We start from the raw sequence: 21,454 nt of genomic DNA, 5'->3' as shown, positions 1-21,454 counted from the left end.
CGGGCCGGCGGGAGATTTGGCCGCAGCCCGCCCCTCGTGGGCGGCCCCGGGGACACGGCGGGCTCGCGTCACCAGGACGGCCGGCCCCGCCCCGGCCGCGGCGTGTAAAAGGCCGGGGCGCGCCTTCTGGCCGTACGTGGAGGGACGATGGAGGTCCGTGGCGGAGGTCCCCGAGGCGAGGCTCCCTGGAAGAAGCTATCTAAAGAGGTAGGCGGGTCGCAGGGGGCGGCTGGGGCCGAGCGGTGCAGCGCGGAGGTTAGCGGCAGTTCCAGGAGGGGAGTCTAGGAGCCCGTAGACCGACCACTCTCGAGGGCGCAGGTGAGCACCTGTGTGCCGCCCCCAAAGCTTAGCGCCCTGATGTGGTTCGCTTCTGGCCACAGGCAGGCTTCGGTGAGCCTGGTTTTAAGTGTAGAGAAAAGTTCACAGTTTTCGACCTTGACCTGAGCTTCTGCAATACCCATGGAGGATGTGCCCGATGGTGAAGGTGCAGAAAGGCTGCTGTTTACTGGACCCAGATCGTGAGGGCTAGAAACCACACAAAGCCCTTAATATGACTGTCACTCAGCTATGATTTCCTAACTAGTTTCCCTGCATTTCAGGCAGTGTTCTGGGGTTTTTGGGGTTTTTTCCCCGAGATTCTCAGAGAATCATAAGTTACGCATACTGCCGCCAAGAAATCCCATTCTCTCTCTCTCTCTCTCTCTCTCTCTCTCTGTCACATACACACAACGCACACACATGCGCACCCACACCCCGGCAACACCAGAGGACTCTCAGAACCCACTGCGTTATTGTTATCATACCTACCGGCCTACCAACAGTGAAGATGATGATAGCACTCACAGGGCGTGTCAGGATGGCTGTAAATGGCCTGCAGACACAGACTGTACGGATCTAAAGAACGCTGGCCAAGAATCTCGTTCAACGGGAGGAGGCAGTAACCCACACCTGAATGGTTAGTTTTACTTCATTTACATGCCTTATGTCCTTCAACCTTGTGAGGCTACTCTTAGGCTCATTATAGAGATGTGGGCTGAGACCCAGAGACTGTAAGTGAGTTGCCTGAGTAAAACAGCCTCGAAGTGTTGGAGCTTGGATGGCACTCAACCCATCAGACTCCAGAGCCCAAGACCTTTCCATGAAGCCACCCCGTCTTCAAATTTCCCATTTTAGGCTTCACTCCTTCTCCTTGCCTTTGAGCTCTTCCTCCAAAATCTGGTTCCTTGCTGCTCTCTACATTAAGCCTGTGCATCTTAGCCTGACATCTGAGACCCTCTCCCCCAGGCTCGGCCTTACCTCTGTGTCTCAGCAGTCTGGCCCATCAGCATTTCCAAACTGACCTTTGATTCCTCTCTCCTCACCTGTTTCTTTGCTGTGACTTTTGCAATCAGAATCCTGCCCCCTCAGCGGCGCCTGGGAGGCTCAGTCAGGTGAGCTTCTGACTCTTGGTTTTGGCTCAGGTCATGATCTCAAGGTTGTGGGTTCAAGCCGGGTGTCCAGCTCCACTCTGACTGCAGGGGATCCGCTCCGGATTCTCTCCCACTCCCTCTGCCCCTCCCCCTGCTTATGTGCTCTCTTGCTCTTTCTCACTCTCTCTCTGTCTAAAAATCTTAAAAAAAAAAAAAAAAAAAGAATCATGCCTCTTCAGAGAAGATCAGCTCCACGTCACTTCCTCTGTAGTGACCCCCCCCCCCAGCTCCCTGGACTCCAGCAGTAGGAGTGGTGCCCACAGTGGCATTAAGCAGGACACATTTATGGGACCTCATCTCCCTTTTAAGGCTGGCCACTATTTAAAGCATGACTATCGCTCTAGACCAGGAGCCTGAGAGCACCTGCGATGTTCATTGTATCTGAAATACCTAATTAATTGGTGTGGGGGAAGAGTGGGGAGCGGGTTACCAGGCTGGAGACCGAAGGGGCTGAAGGAAGCTCAGGGCATCTGTAAAGCCTGAGATATTGGGGAGAGGGCTTCTCAAGGCAGAGAGGAGCATCCAGACATTCGGAGGGGTGGAGGCACAGTGTGGAAAACAAAGGTCTTACGCCGCCTTCTGTCTGTGTCCCGTAGGAGCTGGAGAATCAGTACAGCCCCAGCAGATGGGTCATCCGACGGGGAGCCGAGGAGACCCTGAGGACGTACTCACGCATAGGAGAGGAGGGTACTGGGGGCCCTCTCCATGGCTGCTGTGGGTGGTCTTTGGCAGGTGGCGGTGGCTCAGAATGCCGGGGACAGGAGGAGGCTCTGGGGGCAATTCCCAAAGTCCAGGCACTGGGCAAGCCTCGTTGGCTCGAGCCCAGGCACCCAGGAGCCCTCGCTGCAGGAAACGCCCCATGGACCATGATCCACCTGCTCTTCCACTCGGCCAGCAATGCCAGGGCGCTTTAGGCGATGTGCCACGGCGGCACAGGGAGGTGGACTGAGAAACAGGAAGGCCTCCCATTTGGCCACTGAACATGCGACGTTGATGCTATTCGTAAGAAGCAAAGAAGATATTTGTTTCTTTCAAGAAATCAGGGCCTGGGAACCTATAAGCTGATGAAGAGGTGTCAAGGTGAATTCCCATTTCTGTCTTGTGTCTCCAGAGTGTCGTAGCACGATTTTAACACTCAGTGAAGCACTTGTGCGGGGTTGGGGAAGTAGGCTCCTTGGAGGAAGTGTGAGAAAGCAGCCAGCCTCTCCCCTCAGTAGGGGAAATTGGATGTTGGTAAATCCTTGTTTCAGCAGACCGAACAGAGCTCTCAGAGTTGGTGGTTCTCTAAAGTGAGATAACCCAGCTAGAGGAACAGGCTAGTGGAGGTTCATTCCAGCACATACTTGTATCCTCCCTGCCCCGACAGAGAGTGGAGTGGAGTTGTGTCCTGGGCTTTTCAGAGTCATAGAAAAGCTATTTTTAAAAGATTTTATTCATTTATTTGAGAGAGAGAAGAGCACAAGAGAGAGCACGAGCAGGGGGCAGGGGCAGAAGGAGAGGGAGAAGCAGGCTCCCCACTGAGCAGGGAGCGCAACCTGGGGCTCCTCTCGTTCCCAGGACCCTGGGATCATGACCCAAGCCAAAGGCAGACACCCAACTGACTGAGCCACCCAGCCGCCCCAAAAACCTATTTGTCTATCTTAATTGTCCTGAAGGAGAGAAGAGCTGTTCCCTTTGGGAAAGTGAGTCACTCATAAGGGGCAAGAGCTAAGAAGAGCGTGCTGCCTGTTGCCCTCCGAGACTCCCATCAGTGATGGCTGTCCATCCCGTGCCCAGCTTTAAGCTCACATTCCCCTCACCTTCCTGCTCTCAGTGCTGTAGTTGGCCCAGAGGAGCCGCAGGGGCCCCTGACCCATTTCATGGATGCAGACCATGAGCCCAATAGCAGGGGGGCATTAGGGCCATGCCCATGCAGGGTTGGAGCCTGTTTCTATTTAAAATGTTGACATTCTGCTGGCCATGGACATTTAGCATTACTTTAGATTTAAGATGTATATGTAATGCATTTAAATATTATTTCTCTCTGGGGCGCCTGGGGGGCTCAATCAGTTGAGTGTCCAACTCTTGATTTCAGCTCAGGTCTTGATCTCAGGGTCCTGGGTTCGGGCCTGGCTTTGGGCTCCATGCTGGGCATAGAGCCTACTTTTAAAAAACTTTTTTTTAAATGAAATATTATTTATCTTTGTGTTGATCCGCTTGATCTGCCATAACAAAAGGCCCTAGAATGGGTGGCTTAAAAAACAGGAATCTATTTCTCACAGTTCTGGAGGCTGGGAAGTCCAAGACCAAGGTGCTGGCCGATTTGGTTCCCTGGTGAGAGTCCTCTTCCTGGCTTGCAGACAACTGCCTTGCCCATGTGTCCTCTTGTGGCAGAGAGAGGGAGAGAGTGAGCGAGCTAGAGCTCTGGTCTTTCTAATCCCACGACGGGGGCTCCACCCTCATGACCCCATCCAAACCTATTTATCTCCCAAAAGTGCCACCTCCAATACCATCTCATTAGGGGGCAGCACTTCAACATAGGAATGTTGGGGGACACAAACCTGCAGCCCCAAACAATCTTCAGTACTGAGTTTTTTTGTGCAGACGCCCCCCCCAATGTTGGGCCCAAAGCAAGGGGTTATTTAACCCCTGCCTGATGGGGTTAAATAACCTACCCAGGCTCATGCAGCTCATGATGGTGGCCCCCTCCCCAAGCTGAGCTTCCAGGTAAGGACGGAGCAGGCTGACGGGGTGAGGCCGGTCAGGCAGCGTCAGTGAGTGAGCACCGGCCCGGCCTTTCCTGGAGGAGCCCCCCAGACCTCATCAGTGCTGCCTGCGGACTCGAGGATTGCCCCAGAATCAAACTCACAGGGGGCGGCAAAGGGACACAAAGTGCAAATAATGAAAAATAATCTCCTGCCAAGCCAGAAAGCCTCTCCACAAAGGACAGAGAGAGAAAGAAAACATGTTATTATCGAGTAAGGATTAAGCCAAACTGCGATGTGCACCACAGGCAAGCTGCTAGGGACCCGAGAGAAACGTCACCCTTTTACACAGGCAGGCATACACCCCATCGCAGAACAGATACACCCGTTCTCAAGATAAATGATATCTGTGCTCAAACAAGAGAGCCCGACAGAGCCACACTCGTTCCTCCACACCTGGTAATTAGCGAGGCCACCTGTACTTGCTACTTGCCTTTCTCCGGAGGAAAAAGAAAACTTCCCATCTCTTCACGACAAGAGGTAGTTTTGTAATTTGGGAGCCAGACCCCTGAAGTTAGGCTCCTGCCCACCTACGGAATCTGGGGGGTAGGGGTGCTGACTTCCTTGATGACTACATTTCAAAGAGATGGCTCCCCCAGTCCTGGAGGAAAACATTCCTAGTTTGTATAACTGGCAAGAGACTCCTTCAGCTTTTACAAATATTTACATACACCTCAAAGGGGTAGAGAAAGGATTCACAATGAGTTTCCCAAAATAAATGCTCTAAGAAAAGGGAAGGAGGAAGCTCACACAGGGACTGCTGAGTGAGCATGGGCAGAGAGCAGAGGGGGCTGGGAGGGGCAGGTTTTCAGAACTATTTCCTCTCTCAGTAGTTTTAAACTTGTTTTACCAACACTCTTAGGACCGATATGTTGTATACTAAATGGAGGATGGATGGATGCATGGATGGGTGGGTGCATGGATGGGTGAATAGGTAGATAGGTAGGTAGAGAGAGAGATAGGTGGGTAGGTAGGTACGTAGAAATATGTGCTCTGAACCTGGCTGGGCGCCCTGCCTCTGAGAGCTTCCTGCAGCATCCAGGCCCCCAAGCCACGCCCCTTCTCCAGGAGGACCAATCACCAGTGAGGTGGGTGGAGCCTCGTGATTGACAGTAGGGACCAGGTCTCCGAGGCAGGCTCAGATCTTGGGCTTTTTCCTCTCTACCAGAAAAGTGAGGCACAAAAGACACAAGCCCCAATTTTGTTGACTGTGCTACAGTACACATAACAAAATGTACCACTTTAACCACTTTAAAGTGCACCATTCAGTCGTACTTAGAACGTTCACGTGTCGTGCAGCCACCGACCACGACCACCGCTACCTAGTTCCAGATCATTTTCCTCATCCCAGAAGGAGACCTCCTCCCGTTAAGCAGTCACCCAATTTCTCCCCTCCCGCTGCTTTCCGTCTCTACCCATTCTGGACATTTCGTATGAATGGAATCACGCACGTGTGGCCTTTAGCATCTGGCTCTCCTTGGCCTGCGGTTTTGGAGGTCCGTCCCTGTTGTCTGACACCTGTCGCTACTTCATGCCTTCCTCGTGTGGACACACCGCATTTTGTTTGTCCGTTCCTCCACTGACAGACATTCGGACTGTCTCCACCTTTTGGCAATTGTGACGAGGGCTGCTCCTGTACAAGTTTTTGTTTGAAAGCCCCGATTTCTTATTATTTAGTCCAACAGACAGAGCCGTTCTATGAAACTGCATATAGTCTAAATGCTGACTTGGCTTTGCCTACTTAGCTCATCACAGACCAGTAGCAAACAGGGTGAGGCTCCCAGTACCCACGCACCACACTTAAGTAGCCCTGCTCTGCACCATCCTGGCTGCTTTTAGGTAACAATTGTTATTACAAAAGGAACATATGCCTACTAAAAGGGATTTTAAAAATAAAACCATCCATAATTCCACCACCTGTTGTTAACTAGAGGGTGGCTGATGGGACCCTGCCTTCTCTTAAACTCCTGCCAAGGCATGTAACAAACCCTCGGTCTTTAGCCTGCTGGGACTGTCTGGTCTCCCTGCCCCATGCTTGCATAAGTCTCTAGGGGCTCTGGCCACCACTTCCCCTACTTCCTGACACATGCTCGGGATGAGTCCACGGACTTGGTGTTTCTGTCTGTAACAGTTTGGACACTTTTGGTTGCAAATAATAGAAATTCAATTTTTGCATGATCAAAAAAGGATGTTTTAATATGGTTTATTCATTGAAGCCCTCCTGTGGTTCCTGCCCCGGGGTGCAGGGACTGGAGGGCGGGTGGTATTCACACTTGGGGGGAGGCTGCAGCCCCTGCATCCAGCTACCCCCACCAACCACTGAGCCGACTCCTGCAGAGAGGCAGTCCCTGTTTCTCAGGGTCACCTGAGTTTTTTAATGTCTGAGGGAGACGTGTGCATGATAGGGAATATCTCCAGCTGCTTGGTCTGAATTGCTCTTCAATTTAGAACATGAATTTCATGGTCTTTTTCTTAGTTCTGGCACAAAATGAGTCCCGTTGGTCCACGTATGCCTTTAAGAACTCTTGGGAAAAACAAATTGCTATCTTTTGATGAACCCACTCTGCCAATGCGTTTGTCAGGCACAACCCTCTTCACACTGTGCTGCTGGGAGGGTAGTTGGCGAGCCCCATGGAGGGCAGTAGGCAGCAGACTCCCAATGACCAAGCTCCCGATCCAGGAACCCCAATGCACTTCCTTCAGACCCCGGCACACAGTGGGACGTGTATACAGGGCTGGTCGAGGCAGGGTTGTTTGGGGTGCCTCTCAGCAGAAGAGTGCTTCATTGTGGGCTGATCCCTTTGGGGAATATTTACTGGGTGCCTGGCAAGTGCAGGTCACTCATTTTGTGCGTGGGATAGATCAGTGAGCAAAACAGAAAACCCCTGCCCGTGTGCCACTGTGAATCTTTTTCTTTTTTTCTCTCCTTATTTTATTATTGAAGGATAGTCAACATACAATGATATATTAGTTTCAGGTGTACAGCCTAGTGATTCCACAGCTCTATACATGACTCAGTGCTCATCATGAGAATAGTCACCATCTGTCACCATCCAACGTTATCACAATGCCATTGACTGTATGCTCTATGCTGTCCTTTGTTGTGCTTCTTAGCGGACCAAGGGGAAAATGATAGGTCATAAACTGGAGACAGAAGTAATCGTCATAGTCTGCTAGAAGGGGCAAGGGCTCTAGAAGATACGGAGCGGGTGAGGGGGATGATGGGTGGTGGGTGGGAGGGTGGTCAGGGTCAGCCCTTAGAGGAAGGGGAGCAGGGGGAGAGTCGATATTGTAGAGCCCCAGGACTTTGGGGTGGTGTGTGAGCTATTCTGGACTGAATCTTTGTGTCCTCCCCAAATTCCCATGTTGAAGCCTTTGCCCTCTGGTGTGGTTCTATTTGCAGATGGGGCTCTAAGGGGTTAAGTAAAGTTAAATGAGGTCAGAAGGGTGGAGTCTTGACCCGTCTGGATTCTTAGAAGAGACCCCTGAGAGCTTGCCTCCCCAGAGAGGGAGAGAGGGCCACAGGCGCATAAGGAAGAGGTGTGTATGTGTGCAGTGAGGCGGTGTGGGCCCGAGGGGAGGGCCCTCCGCGGACCCCAGCCCGGCTGGCACCCTGATCGAGGCCTCCTAGGCCCCAGAACTGTGAGAAGTCAAGGTCTACAGCTTAAACCCCACACTCTATAGTATTTTGGCACAGGAGCCAGAGCCAACTAAGACAGGAGCCCTGGATGGATTTGAGCCTTAGAGTGAAAGGGTGGGTGTGCCGGTCGTTGGCACTGACCAGTAACTGGGGGCATTTGGTGGAAGTGGGAGAATTTCCTGATGATGGGATGTGGTTTGTTTGGCCTAAGCAACTTGTGTAACTGGTTACGTGACTGGTCACATGGATTAACATGCAGCCATGGGATGGAATATTAAGAAGGGTCTTTAGGGTCGTCTGGATGGCTCAGGTATTTGGGTAGCTAAGGTCATGATCTCAGGGTGGTGGGATTGAGCCCCGTGTCAGGCTCCATGCTCAGTGGGAAGTCTGCTGGAGATTCTTTCTCTCCCTCTCTCCATCTGCCTCTCTCCCACCACTCATGTGCTGTCTCTCTTTCTCTAAAATAAATAAGTAAATCTTAAAAAAAGGGGTCTTTAAAAAAAGAAAGAGCAAGGAAGCTATGTGCTAATTGGGAAAACTCTCTAGGAAGTATTAAGTGAAATAGGCAGGCCAGAAATGTATTTAATATGCTCCCATTCGGATGAAGATTGGGAGGGTCTACCTCCATATTAATAGTGAAAGTCACCATGGCTGGGGGTAGGGGAAGCGGGTGGTGAGAGACGGAGAGGCAACATTTCACTGAAAAGCCTTTTGTGTGTTGTTTAACCACACACACATATTGTTTCTCTGTAAGAAAAATGAATGGCATTCATGTATTTCTTAAATTAATGTTCATAACCGAGTTAGCTCATAATTGTCACAGATTAATTCACCTCTAAACATTTAAACACAATTTATACAATGCGATTGCATTCTTTTTTTTTAAGATTTGTTTATTTACTTATTTAGAGAGAGAGTGTGCGCACAAGTTGGTGGGGGGGTGGAGGGGGAGGGAGAGAAAATCCTCAAGCAGACGCCCTGCTGAGTGGAGAACCCCATGCGGAGCTCCATCCCATGACCTCAGCCAAAATCAAGAGTCGGCCGATCAACCGACTGAGCCAGCCAGGCGCCCCTCCTGGTTACATTCTTAATAAACACTTCAAAAATTTTTTAAGATTTATTTATTTATTTGGGGAGGGGGGCAGAGGGAGAGGAGTGAGAATCTCAAGCAGACTCCCTACGGAGTGGGGTGCTCAGCACGGGGCTCAATCCCATGACCCTGAGATCATGACCTGAGCTGAAATCAAGAGTCGGATGCTTAACCAACTGAGCCACCCAGGCGCCCCTAAACACTTCAGATTATAATCGCAAATGCCATATGTTTGATTCACTGAATGTCTCTAATAGATGCATCTTGAGCATGTCCTGCAGAGTGGTCTGTGCCCAGCGCAGCTCATGCACACATGGGGAGCCTGTTTCGTTCTGGTCATTAGACCTTTGCAGGAGTCCCACATCAGGCCCTCTGGGCAGTTGGTCGCTTGAAGCATTAGGAGATGGGAAGTCTCCCCCCACCCCTCCACAGGAGAGGGAGTGGGGACCCACAGCACACAGCATGGCACATCTCTCTCCCAAGAAAACTTTCCTTCTCCTGTCCCCTCACTCCAAGATGCGGGGGCGGGGGGGCGGTCAGTAGACATGGTCAGTGATGGCAAAACTGGTTTTGCAACCACGTTGCCTGTCCTGCAAAGGCAGCCTGGTCCCTGGTTTTGGCATGGGGAAACTGGGCGTCTACCATCATTTTTGTTGCTCTTGGCCTTGAGCAGTCCAGCTGAAATGCAGACAGCCTGTTTTAACCGTTTGCGCACACTTGCCTAACACACTTTCTACAACCTGTCTGCACGTACTGAGTTTGCCCCCTTCTGGAGTTGCAGGATCACCCCGCCCAGAGGAGCAGTTTTCCTTTTGGGCCCACCGCCGTGGCCACCAAGGTTGGGGACCTGCGCACCGCTGGGGACGTGGATCCCAAGTTCATGTCTCTTCCCACCAGTTTCAGTATCAGAAGGACCACACTGATCATGCCAAGTGCTGTTTAGGCCACCTGTTTTGCTCTTTACATCATGAAATACTCATCCATTTCCTTTTTGATTAATGTGTTTGGGGTCCTATTCGTGCAATCTTTGTCTATCCCAAGATCATGAAGATCTCTTCTCTTTTCCAAGAGCTCTGTTGTCCTCTCTTTCATGTTTAGATAGTCTGTCGGGAACTGATCTGGTGTGGTGTGAAGTAGGGATCAAGAAACTTTTTTTCTTTTTCATTTGGATATTCAGTGGACCCAGCACTGCTTGTTGAAATAGTTATTTATCACACAATCTTCTTTTTTTTTAAGATTTTTTTTTCAATTTATTCATTTGAGACAGAGAGAGACAGAGAGAGCATGAGCAGGGGAGAGGGAGAAGCAGACTCCCCACTGAGCCAGGAGTCTGACTCAGGGCTCAATCCGAGGACCTGGAGACCATGACCTGAGCAGAAGGCAGATGCTTAACCAACTGAGACACCCAGGGGCCCCTATCACACACTTTTCTTTAAATTGTTTACTACCTACCAGGCCCTGGGTGTACAGAGGCGAGCAGAGCAAAGCCCTTGTCTTCACGGTGAAGGCAACAGACAGATAGGATACATACATTCATCAAGGATGGTGAATGCCAGGCTACATGATAAAGCCGAGCAGAGGGATAAGCCATAATGTATTTGAGCAGCCTTCTATTATTACAGGTCACCCAGGCTGTGTCTGGAGTTTTGCTATTATAAATAGCATTACTGTGGGCATCTTTAAAACAAGCCTTTGGAGGGCGCCTAGGTGGCTCCGTCAGTGAAGTGTCTGCCTTCGGCTCAGGTCATGATCTCCGGGTCCTGGGATCGAGCCCCGTGTCGTCGGGCTCGCTGCTCAGCGGGGAGTCTGCTTCTCCCTCTGCCTCTGCCCACTGCTCCCTGACCCCACTCGTGCTTCTTCTCTATCTCAAATAAATAAATAAAATCTTTAAAACAAACAAACAAACAAACACAAGTCTTTGGGACTATTTCTGATTATTTCCTTATAAAAACTATGTGGACAAGGACTTAGGCATCAAGGAGTATGATCTTCTTGGGCTTTGATATGTATTTCCAGCCTGTCCTTCAGAAGAGCCTGCCAATTTATACTCTTCAGCGCCCAGTGTTGGAGGGAGCTAAGCTGCCTGCATTTCACTGATTTGGGGGGGAGCACTTGGGGGACAGCGTGAACATACAGACTCCCCTCTCACCCCACCCTATTTCCCTAACAGTGCCCTTGCTCCTTTCTTCCCACCCAGGTCTTAGCCAATTTTCACATCATTCTGATCTCTCCCCATCCGGCACTCAATTATATATTCATATTGTTTTGTTATCTATTTATTTGACGTGAGTTTAAATATTTTATTTATTTTAGAGAGAGTGAGGGAGTGAGCACACTTGAGCGGGGAGGGGCAGAGGGAGAGGGAGAAAGAATCTGAACCAGACTCCACACTGAGCACAGAGCCCAACTCGGGGCTCAATCCCGCCACCGTGAGATCATGACCTGAGCCGAAACCAAGAGTCAGACGCTGAACCGACTGAGCCACCCAGGCGCCCCTATTTGAAATGAGTTTATATCTGGCTGCCCTCGAAGGTGGTTTTTCCTTAGACTTGGACAAGTTTACACTTCCTGGAGCAGAAGCTCCAGGTGTAACACACACAAGATGTAATGAAGTAGTGGACAGAGTGGGGCCCTTCAGAGCCACAGCGCACTTCCGGACAGACTCCGCAGGTAGTATTGGTCCCGCTTGGATGGGCCAGTCTGGTGTCGTTGTAACTGCACACCCGTGCGATGCTTCAGACCCCAGCACAGGTGACCATGAGGACTTGGGGAGGCATCGTTCATGCAAACACTGACGGCTGGAGCTGACCGGTCCTCCCAAAGGGGCTTTCAGCAGAAGGGTTTCTGCCTTAAATGAGATAGAAATTACTGCAGGTGGTGGTGATGTTGACTTGTCCGTCTCTTGAGACAGCCACCAAGAATGCCCGGGCCACCAGGAGGAGCCTGCTGCACGTCCCCTATGGGGACGGAGAAGGGGAGAAACTGGACATCTACTTTCCCGAGGAAGTGTCTGAAGGTAGGTGGCCAGCCGGGTGGTCCTGAGACAGAGCTCAGCTGGCCTGGTCGCCCGGGCTCAGCCCCCCCGCCTTTGTCTGTCTTACAGCCTCGCCTTTCTGTCTGTTCTTTCATGGAGGGTATTGGCAGAGTGGAAGGTGAGTCGGGAGTCTGGATGAGCAGGGAGAAAGGGAGATTCGTCTTGCCCTGGGGTATGAGTTTCCTGGCGCTGCTGCGACAGATGACTGCAAACTTGGTGGCTTATGACGGAAGCACGTTCTCTCCTGGTTCTGGAGGCCAGGAGGCTGAGATCGGGGTGTGGGCAGGGCCTTGCTCCGTCCAGAGGCTCCAGGGGAGAATCTGCTCCCACCTCTTCTGGCATCTGGGGGCTCTAGGTTTTCGTTGGCTGTGGTCGCATCATTTCCGTCTCTGCCTCCATTCTCTCGGGGCTTCCTCCGTGTCTGTGTGTCTGTGTCTCAGATCTTCCCCCACCTTTCTCTCTAATAACGTCACCAGTTGTGGGATTGAGGTCCATCCTAAATCATGGATGACCTCACCTCGGGATCCCTAATGACAGCTGCATGGACTTGATGGGCACATTCCCAGGTACTGAGGTTAGGATTTGGACCTATCCTTTGGGGGACACTGTTCGACCCACTATACCCGGTGAGAAGCATGTTCAAGCTACTCTCAGTCAGAGGGAAACCACAGTGACTAACCTTCCTGGCCTGCTCGAGACTGAGGGGTTTCCCAGGACATGAGGCTTTCAGTGGGAGAGTCCCTGGGCAAACCAGGTCAGCTCGTTACCTGAAGAGGAGCAGTGGAGTATCTGAGATCTTCAAGGATGCTGTTGTTCCCAGGATCTCACTGAGGAGTTGACTGCTCTGGGGTCTACCAGCCTTCAAGCACAGTCATCTTCATAGCTAGATTTATGGCACCTTTACGCTTTGTCATGCAAAGCTCTCTACCCGTCTGCTCTTCACTTCCCCAAGAGAAAGTAGATGTCCCCATTTTACAGATGAGGAAAGCAGACTTAGAGGTTAAATAAAGCCCCCAGGGTTTCATAGCTAGCATGTGATAGAGTAAGGACAGTGCCTACCTTCTTCCTTATACTACACAGAACCAGAGAGAGCTGGAGCCCTGGGTGGACAGGACGTGGAAGCAGCTTGGTGGCCGAGGTGCCTCCAGTTGTCACATCTTTGTCTCTTTCTTCAGTAAAGACACATCGGCCTTCATGGTCAACCCACTGACGGCACGGGGAGTGGCCGTGGTGATCGTGGCTTATGACCTTGCCCCCAAAGGTAATGAGGGTGGTCCTGCAGGTTTGAAGGCTGCTGGGCTTTGGAGGGGAGAGAGTCCCCCACGGATCCTGGCCCAGCTCCTGCTCTCCGTGCAGGTACTCTGGACCAGATGGTAGACCAAGTGACTCGGAGCATCGCGTTTGTCCAGAAGCAGTATCCGTGCAATGAGTGGGTATCGCTGCAGACTTTCCTTTTGTCAGACAATGTGGGAGGACGGTGGAGTCAGCCCCTTGGACACTGCCCAGCTGCCCCCTCTGGCCTGTGGAACAGAAGGCAAATTGGGAGTCTTTGGTTGATGCATTTGGGAAACTGAAGGTGAATTTGGCTTTCTGCTCTGGCCCAACCCAGGGGAATTTACCTGTGTGGACACTCAGCAGGGGCCCACCTGGCTGCCATGATGCTCCTGGCCAACTGGACCACGCATGGAGTCACACCGAACCTCAAAGGTTTTCATGGGACTGTAGGTCTGGCTGGGCAGCTTCCCCTCCCCAGCTGGGCCTGAGGGTCTGCACCAGCTGCACAAAATCCCAACAGCCACGAGGGCTTGACCTGGGGGCTTTGCTTCCCCACCCCTACCCTGGTCTTGCCCCTTTGGCCCTGGCGGCTGGGCTGGCCCCATATTGTTCCCGTTCCTGCATGAGGTCTGCTCTGGGGCGAGGCTTGGCCCCACCTGCCGGCCTGGCCCTCTGACTCTTCTTCACCTGCACAGGCTTTTTCCTGGTCAGTGGGATCTATGACCTGGAGCCCATCGTGTACACCACTCAGAACGCCCCTCTCCTCATGACCCTGTGAGTCATTTGTCCCCTCCTCCCGGAGCTGAGCGTGAGCCTACCAGGAGGGCCGGGGGTGAAGCTCAGGCTTTTCTCTGTCCTCACCCACACCTACCCCTGCATCAGGGAGGGTGCTCAGCAGAACAGCCCCCAGCTGCTCCTGGAGGCGGCCCTGACGCGGCCCTCGGATCCAGCCTGCCACGTGCTGGTGACGGTGGGCCAACACGACTCCCCTGAATTCCAGCGACAGTCCAGGGAATTTTATCAGGTACCCTCAGCACCCCGCCTCCGGCCAGAGGTTGAGGGTCCTGTGCTCTCATTATCTTCCTCTTTATTTCAACCAAAGGGCCCCCAAGACCATGAGCCACTTATTCAACAAATCCTCAGCGAGCGCCTGGTGTGGGGTGGCTCTCCCCCACCCTCCCCACCCGCTGCCTCATGCTCTGCTCCTTCCTCCACCCAGACACTGTGCCGAGGAGGGTGGAATGCCTCGTTTGAAGAAATCCGTGATGCGGATCACTTTGAAATCATTTGGAACCTAACCCAGCAGGACTCCATGCTCACCCAGGTGGGGCACCTCCTTTCACTGTGGAGAACGTGGGTCTCCCCTCAGCCCCCGCACTGGAGAGGTGGGGAGGTAGGGAGCACAGAGGAGCCACTTTACTGGATCTCTGGCCTCCGGGAGGCTGGGGTCCTGATGGTAGGAATTGAGTACCCCACTGACTTCCTCTACTTCACCTCCTTCTGAAAGAGCCCCAGGTGATCGGCAGAGTCTGTCCCTGTGCACACAGGTGGTAGCTGCGTGGGGCTTGGCATGGGTGGGGAGAGGCACGGATTTGGCACAAGCAAAGTATTAGCCTGTGTGTGCGCACAAAGCCAAGCCCACACCCTATAGGAGGGGATGGATGGATTTGGTTCATCAATGTTCATTACAATTTTAACATAGAGAATCCTTTAAAAATCAAATATGATGGGGGCGCCTGGCTGGCTCAGTTGGTGAAGTGCATGACTCTTGATCTCAGGGTCGTTGGGTTGGAGCCCCACACTGGGTGTAGAGATGACTTAAAAATAAAATCTTTTTTAAAAAAATCAAATATTACCATTTTAATGTGGAGAATTACTTTAAAAGGCCAAGAATAGACCGGGGAAAATATCTGCCACAGATCTGGCAGATAAAGAATTACCACTTCCGGTTTTTGGTTTTTGTTTTTATTTTTTTTCTGGGAAAGTAGGCACGTCATTAGCTTCACTTTTTAATCAGCTCCCACCTCAGTGAGGTTTTTAGAGCATTCAGTTTTAACTCACATAGTTACTATTCTTACTATATAAAGAGCACTTTCAAGTCAATAAGAACGGTTTTTATTTCTATTCCTAAATAGAAAAAATACACATGGCCAGTAAACGAGGGGAAGGTTAAACTGTACTCGTGGTCATAGAACTGTCACTTAAAAGGCCAGTCTTTCCCACCTGTCTTGGAGAATGTTCCAATAATAATTATGCCCAGCCCTGCTGGAGAGGTTGGGAAGGGCTCCTGCCCGGTTCTGCCACTGGGGCCACAGTCTGGTGACAGGGATCCAAACCCACGGGCCCAGTAATTCTGCAGCTTGGAATTTCTCTTCGGGATAATCAAGAAATACACAAGGGTAGTCTTCCCAGCTTTATTAATATTCAAAACTTAGAAACAGCCTACATGTCCCAGTAGGTTAAATTATGACATAATCGGTAACAATGAAGTTTGTGAAAATTAGTTAGGATACATCAGTTGTTTCAGATGTGAGCACAAAAGCACAAGAAAGAAGTGATCCAGCATATTCCCAGTTTAATAATACCTAGACAGCTAGACCCTTGGAGACATAGGCATGCATGTGAAAAAAACAATTACCAGTGGTGTGACAGGTGCATTTTAAAAATTTATTTCTGCATTTGCTAACACGAACATGTAATACTTTTTTTTTTAATGGGGGAAAAACAAACACCCATAAGTGGCATCTCTTGAAAAACCTAAGAAATACATATTTTAGGTTTTGGGGGCCATACAGTCTCTGACACAACTACCCAACGCTGCCATCAGAGTACGTACAGAAGCTGCCACGAGGATTCATGAATGCTGAACGTGGCTGTGTGCCAATAAAACTTTATTTGTGCTGACATTTGAATCTTACATAATATTTACATGTCAGGAAATAATATTCTGTTTCGATCTTTTTTCAACCATTGAAAAACGTAAAGCCAGGGGTGCCTGGCTGGCTCAGTCCATAAAGCGGGTGACTCTTTTTTTTTTTTTTTTAAGATTTTACTTATTTATTTGACAGAGAGAGGGACAGCCAGCAAGAGAGGGAACACAGCAGGGGGAGTGGGAGAGGAAGAAGCAGGCTCCCAGCAGAGGAGCCTGACGCAGGGCTGGATTCTAGGGCTCCGGGATCACGCCCTGAGCCGAAGGCAGACGCCTAACGACTGAGCCACTCAGGTGTAAAGCAGGCAACTCTTGATCTCGGGATCATGAGTTCAAGACCCACGTTGGGTGTAGCGATTACTGAGAATTTGGCCCTGGAGGCTTTTCATTAATCAATTTTAATTAATTAAAACCCCAATTAATTAATTACATAAAAACCTAAAGCCGTTCTTATCTCGTGGGTCAACAAAAGCGCATGTCGAGCCGGGGCTAAGTCTAGTATGGCTGAGGTCTTTATTTAAGATGCTTCAAAGGACAGATGGGACTGGGCTGTCATTTTAAGTGACTGTTCTATGCTCAGGAACGCAGCCTGTTTCTTTCATCAGATTCCTCTCGAGACAGTCGCGCAAGAGCCTGTCCAAATCTGGGCCTCCTGTGTCTTTTGTTCCTGCCGCAGATGATTTTGCGAACGATCCTCCGGGAGCACTGACAGCGCTGGAGTGTGCCCCCTCCCATGGCGAAGTTCTCCACAGATCCCACACGCTTCCCCTTCCTGCCAGCCTCTGCTCTCCCCGTGCCCAGGAGCGCCTCTGTTTGCTCGGAACACCACTAAAAATCTCTCTTTCTCTGGCCTGGATGGAGGGGTTCCAGGGAAGGTCCAGCCCAGTCAACGCTGTGTGATGTCCAAGCCGCCAGGCCCCCTGCCTGCCAAGAAGGCACGACAAAAGTGACAGCCCTGGCAATGCGGAGTCTTAGCTCCAGCTGAAAGGGTGCTGACCTGTCCGTAAGAGCTTCTCAAACCTGTCTGTTCTCTTTTATGGCATTCTTTGGACCACTCTGTCCTGTCCTGAGGCCGCCCCTGAGAGTCCTGGGACATAACCTCGGGGCTGGCCCCTTCTAGGACGGGACAATGACACCCACAGCCAGGACGAGATTCCTCTGCCCCCCACCCAGGGGTGTGTGCAATTCCCAAGCAGCCAGCTGTGTGCATCCCCCACCCTCCCCACCCCACCACCCCTCCCCCACTCCGAACAGCTAGCACTCCGAGTGTGCTGGAGCATAGCAAAAATGAAGAATACTTAGATAGTCATCAGCCGGGGATGCGTACCTCCAAGCAGCCAGCAGCCGACCACTATGTAGCCTAAGAAAGAGACCTGTTGACCGGGTGGGAAATCCCCCGAACATATTGTTAGAGGACAAAAGCAAGATGCTCAGCGATACAACTTAGTACTATCTCAATGACTTTCAACAATATACACCCACAAAAAGACGTTTTTCTCTGTGTGCCCACGTGTGTGCATGCAGGGGAAAGGCCCTGCAGGTTCCACACCTAACACTTCTGCTCCTCTCTGGAGTGGGAGGTGCGGGCTTTATCTGTGTTCTCCAACTCTCAGGCTAGGAAGGTAATGAACACTTGAGTGTAGTAGGAATCTGAAGTGCTAAAATATTCAAAAAGCTTTCAGGATGTGGGCAAATCAGAATGACATTATAGACATAACTTGAATTTATTCCAAATCTTCAAAGGAAAGGACTCACAAAGGGTAGGACCTCATCTAACATTTGTAACAAATTCCGAGTGAGACACCTCCCAGCTGCTGGTGGGGAAACCCAAGGCTTCATCACACCTAGGTCCAGAATTGCCCCCATTAAGGCGAAATGCCTTCAAGTAAGCAAAAACACATTCTCCCCCTTGTGATCCTTTTTCATTAAAAAAAAAAAAAAAGGATACATAAACGGGGCACTTGGGTGGCTCAGTTGGTTAAGCATCTCTGACTCTAGGTTTTGGCTCAGGTCACGCATGATCTCAGGGTCGTGAAATCCAGCCCTGAGTAGGGCTCCTCGCTCAGCCCTCTCTCACTCCCTCCCCCTCTGTCACCCTCGGTTCCTCCCCCTACTCTTGCACTCCATCTCTCTCTCTCAAATACATCTTTAAAAAAAAAAAAGAAAAGAAAAAGGATACAGGGGCGGCTGGGTGGCTCAGTCAGTTAAGTATTTGCCTTCAGCCCAGGTCATGATCTCAGGGTCCTGGGATCAAGCCCCACGTTGGGTTCCCTGCTCCTCTGGGGTCTGCATGTCCCTCTGCCTGCCACTCCCCTTGCTTGTGGGCTCTCTCTCTCTGTCAAATAAATAAATATCATCTTTAAAAATAAATAAACATTGTAATTTAATATACAACTTATATTAAATACACTGTGGACTGGGTAACTATTTTTATGGCTTTTTAAAAATGGCTCACGACTTCTCTTTTATTCAGGTATAATTAACATACAGCGTTCTGTTTCAGGTGTACAATGTAATGGCCCAGCAACTGTGCACACTGCTCAGTGTTCCTCTCGATAAGTGTGCCCTTAATCCCCTCTATCTCTTTCGCCCATCCCCCACCCACTTGCCCCCTAGCAACCACCAGTTTGTGCTCTGTATTAAAGAGACTGGCTTTTCCGTTTGTCTCTTTTTTCCCTCATTCGTTTTGTTTCTTAAACTCCACATACGAGTGAAATTATATGGTATTTGTCGTTCTCTGTCTCACTTATTTCACTTAGCATAATACCTTCTCGGTACATCCGTGTTGTCACAAATGGCAAGATCTTGTCCTTTCTGTGGCTGAGTAGTATTTCATTGCATACGTACACCCCACCTTCTTCATCCGTTCATCGGTCAGTGGGCACTTGGGCTGCTTCTGTACCTTGGCTGTTGTAAATCACGCTGCAGTAAACATCAGGGGGCGTGTATCTTTTCGAATGAGTGTTTTCATTTTCTTTGAGTAAATACCCAGTAGTGGAATTACTGGATCATACCTATTTCTGCTTTAATTTTCTGAGGACCCTCCAAACAGTTTTCTTTTTCTTTTCTTTTTTTTTTTTAAGATTTTATTAATTTATTTGAGAGAGCGAGCCAGCGAGAGAGGGAACACAAGCAGAGGGAGTAGGAGAGGAAGAAGCAGGCTCCTAGCAGAGCGGGGAGCCCGATGCGGGACTCGATCCCAGGACCCTGCGATCACCCCCTGAGCCGAAGGCAGACGCTTAACGACTGAGCCACCCAGGTGCCCCTCCAAACTGTTTTCTACAGAGGCATGCATTCCCAGCCACAGTGCACGAGGGCTCCTGTTCCTCCACATCCTCTCTAACACGGGTTATATTCTGTGTTTTTTTTATTCTAGCCATTCTGACAGGTGATCTCTCCTTGTGGCTTGAATTTGTATTTCCCTGATGATGAGCGATGTTGAGCATCTTTTCATGTGTCTGTTGGCCATCTTTAAAAACTATTGGCCCAGTTTTTAATTGAACCAATGTGTGTTTTTGGTGTTGAGTTGTATAGCTCATTATATAGATAACTATTTATGTTAAATTTCCTGATTTTGACGATTGTGCTGTGGTTATATGAAAGATGAAGTATTTAGGGGTAAAGAGGCATAATGCCTTCCCCTTACTCTTAAATTGCTCCGGTAAAAAATATACATATATACACATACTATATATATATTCTCCCTATTTTCTCTATGTATATACACATACATGTGTGTATGGGCATCATGTAAACAGAAAATCTGGATAGAGTATACATGAGTAGTCCTTGTATTATTCTTGCAAACTTTTTATAATCTAAAATGCTACAATAAAGGGGCTCCTGGCTGGCTTAGGCAGTAGAGCATGCAACTCTTGATCTCAGGGTTGTTAAGTTCACGCCCCTCTTGGGTGTAGAGATTACTTAGAAATAAAATATTTAAAATAATAATAATAATAATAATAATAATAATAATAATAATAATAAAATGACACAATAAAAAGTTCCGGGGGCGCATGGCTGGCTCAGTCGGGAAAGCGTGGTAGAGCACGGGATTCTTCATCTCAAGGTCGTGAGTTCCAGCTCCATGTTGGGCATGGAGCCTACTTAATTAAAAAAGAAGTTGTTTCCAAAACGTGGTGACATTAAAAGAATAGAAGCCGGCAGCCCACGTGGGGCTGGAGCCCTGAGAAGTCCTCTTATTTCTGGCCTGCGGATGTGAGAGGCGCCACTCAGCCACCCCTGCAGCTCGGGAAGTGACCTCGGAACACCCTGTCCCTGACGCGGAGGGAGGACACACAGATTGCCCCGTAGGCTGCAGGATTTGCTGTTGCTGGGACACCACTTTGAGGAGGGAAGGGGGGCGTTTGTCCCGGGGTCAGCCCCACCCATCCTCCCTGCCCTTCCCTGTTCTCTCCTATGTTTGTCATTGCCCCACCCTCTGCCCTCCCGGACACGCAGGTCTGGGCGGTCAGTGATGCCCTCAGGCACTTAGGTCTGGGTGGTCAGTGATGCCCTCAGGCACTTAGAGTTACGTCTTTCTCTGTCCCTTAATCCTTCAGCTAGCTTTTGTGTGGCATCGAAGCCCTCTAGAATTCTCCTTTCTGACTTTGTGGAGCAGGCGGGGGCCTGTCTCAGCCCTCTTTCGTTGCCTAGCACCTGGGAGCTGCTCGGGGCTCTGTTCCTGGAGATGGTTTCGCTCCCCGTCCTTTCGGGACTTCAACCAGTGACTCCGTGTCTCCATTTATTCACCTGTAAAAGAATCCAGCTGGAGGGGCGCCTGGGTGGTGCAGTCGTTAAGCGTCTGCCTTCGGCTCAGGGGGTGATCGGGGTCCTGGGATCAAGCCCCACATCAGGCTCCTCTGCTGGGAGCCTGCTTCTTCCTCTCCCACTCCCCGTGCTTCTGTTCCCTCTCACACTGGCTGTCTCTCTCTGTCAAATAAATAAATAAAATCTTAAAAAAAAAAAAAAAAGAATCCAGCTGGAGCAGGAACAGACAGACCCACAGGCAGGACTGAGACTGAGTTGGGTCCCAGAGATGGGTCCCAGCACTTAGGGGAGTTTACTAAGTGATAAAGGTGGTGTTTCAAACCTGCCTGTGTTCAAAGCTGCTTACTGAACAGCGTGGGGTGAAGATCTTGGTCAGATCTTGGCAAACAAACCTGAACCCTTTCCACACACACCTTCCATCGATATTCTTCTGAAAGGATTAAGACTTCAACAATGAACACCAAAACCAAAAGGAATCTTCAGTGAATAACTCTTATAAGTCA

General features: G+C 50.3%; 1 protein-coding gene across 4 annotated transcripts; it reads left to right on the top strand.

Annotated features, from left to right (window-relative positions):
• Positions 1-6: 6 nt before the first annotated feature.
• Positions 7-19,966, top strand: AFMID (arylformamidase). 4 transcript variants are annotated; one of them, XM_045814202.2, is made up of 11 exons: positions 7-207; positions 2,066-2,156; positions 11,855-11,959; positions 12,047-12,095; positions 13,153-13,238; positions 13,334-13,406; positions 13,587-13,684; positions 13,948-14,026; positions 14,135-14,276; positions 14,472-14,576; positions 16,858-19,966. In XM_045814202.2, exons 1-11 carry the CDS (start codon positions 148-150, stop codon positions 16,888-16,890), a joined length of 921 nt encoding a protein of 306 aa, XP_045670158.2. In that variant the 5' UTR covers positions 7-147; the 3' UTR covers positions 16,891-19,966. The 4 variants fall into 4 exon arrangements, with proteins under 4 accessions (XP_045670158.2, XP_045670157.2, XP_045670160.2 ...); XM_045814201.2 differs by having other exon boundaries at positions 13,316-13,406; XM_045814203.2 differs by lacking the exons at positions 7-207; positions 2,066-2,156 and adding an exon at positions 2,379-2,549 and having other exon boundaries at positions 13,316-13,406.
• Positions 19,967-21,454: the final 1,488 nt, after the last annotated feature.

The sequence above is a fragment of the Ursus americanus genome, chromosome 23 (genome assembly GCF_024610735.1).
Source record: "Ursus americanus isolate L20-20 chromosome 23, mUrsAme1.1.p, whole genome shotgun sequence".
In the NCBI taxonomy this organism is placed as follows: domain Eukaryota; kingdom Metazoa; phylum Chordata; class Mammalia; order Carnivora; family Ursidae; genus Ursus; species Ursus americanus.
The sequence above is the reverse complement of the archived record's forward strand: the minus strand, read 5'-3'. Positions and strand labels throughout refer to the sequence as shown.

Bases quoted from the DNA above. Each gene is read 5' to 3' on its own strand.
- AFMID (XM_045814201.2), top strand. From the start codon at position 148: ATGGAGGTCCGTGGCGGAGGTCCCCGAGGCGAGGCTCCCTGGAAGAAG. The intron at 2,157-11,854 runs GTACTGGGGGCC...CTCTTGAGACAG, and splicing joins CTCACGCATAGGAGAGGAGG to CCACCAAGAATGCCCGGGCC. The intron at 12,096-13,152 runs GTGAGTCGGGAG...CTCTTTCTTCAG, and splicing joins GGGTATTGGCAGAGTGGAAG to TAAAGACACATCGGCCTTCA.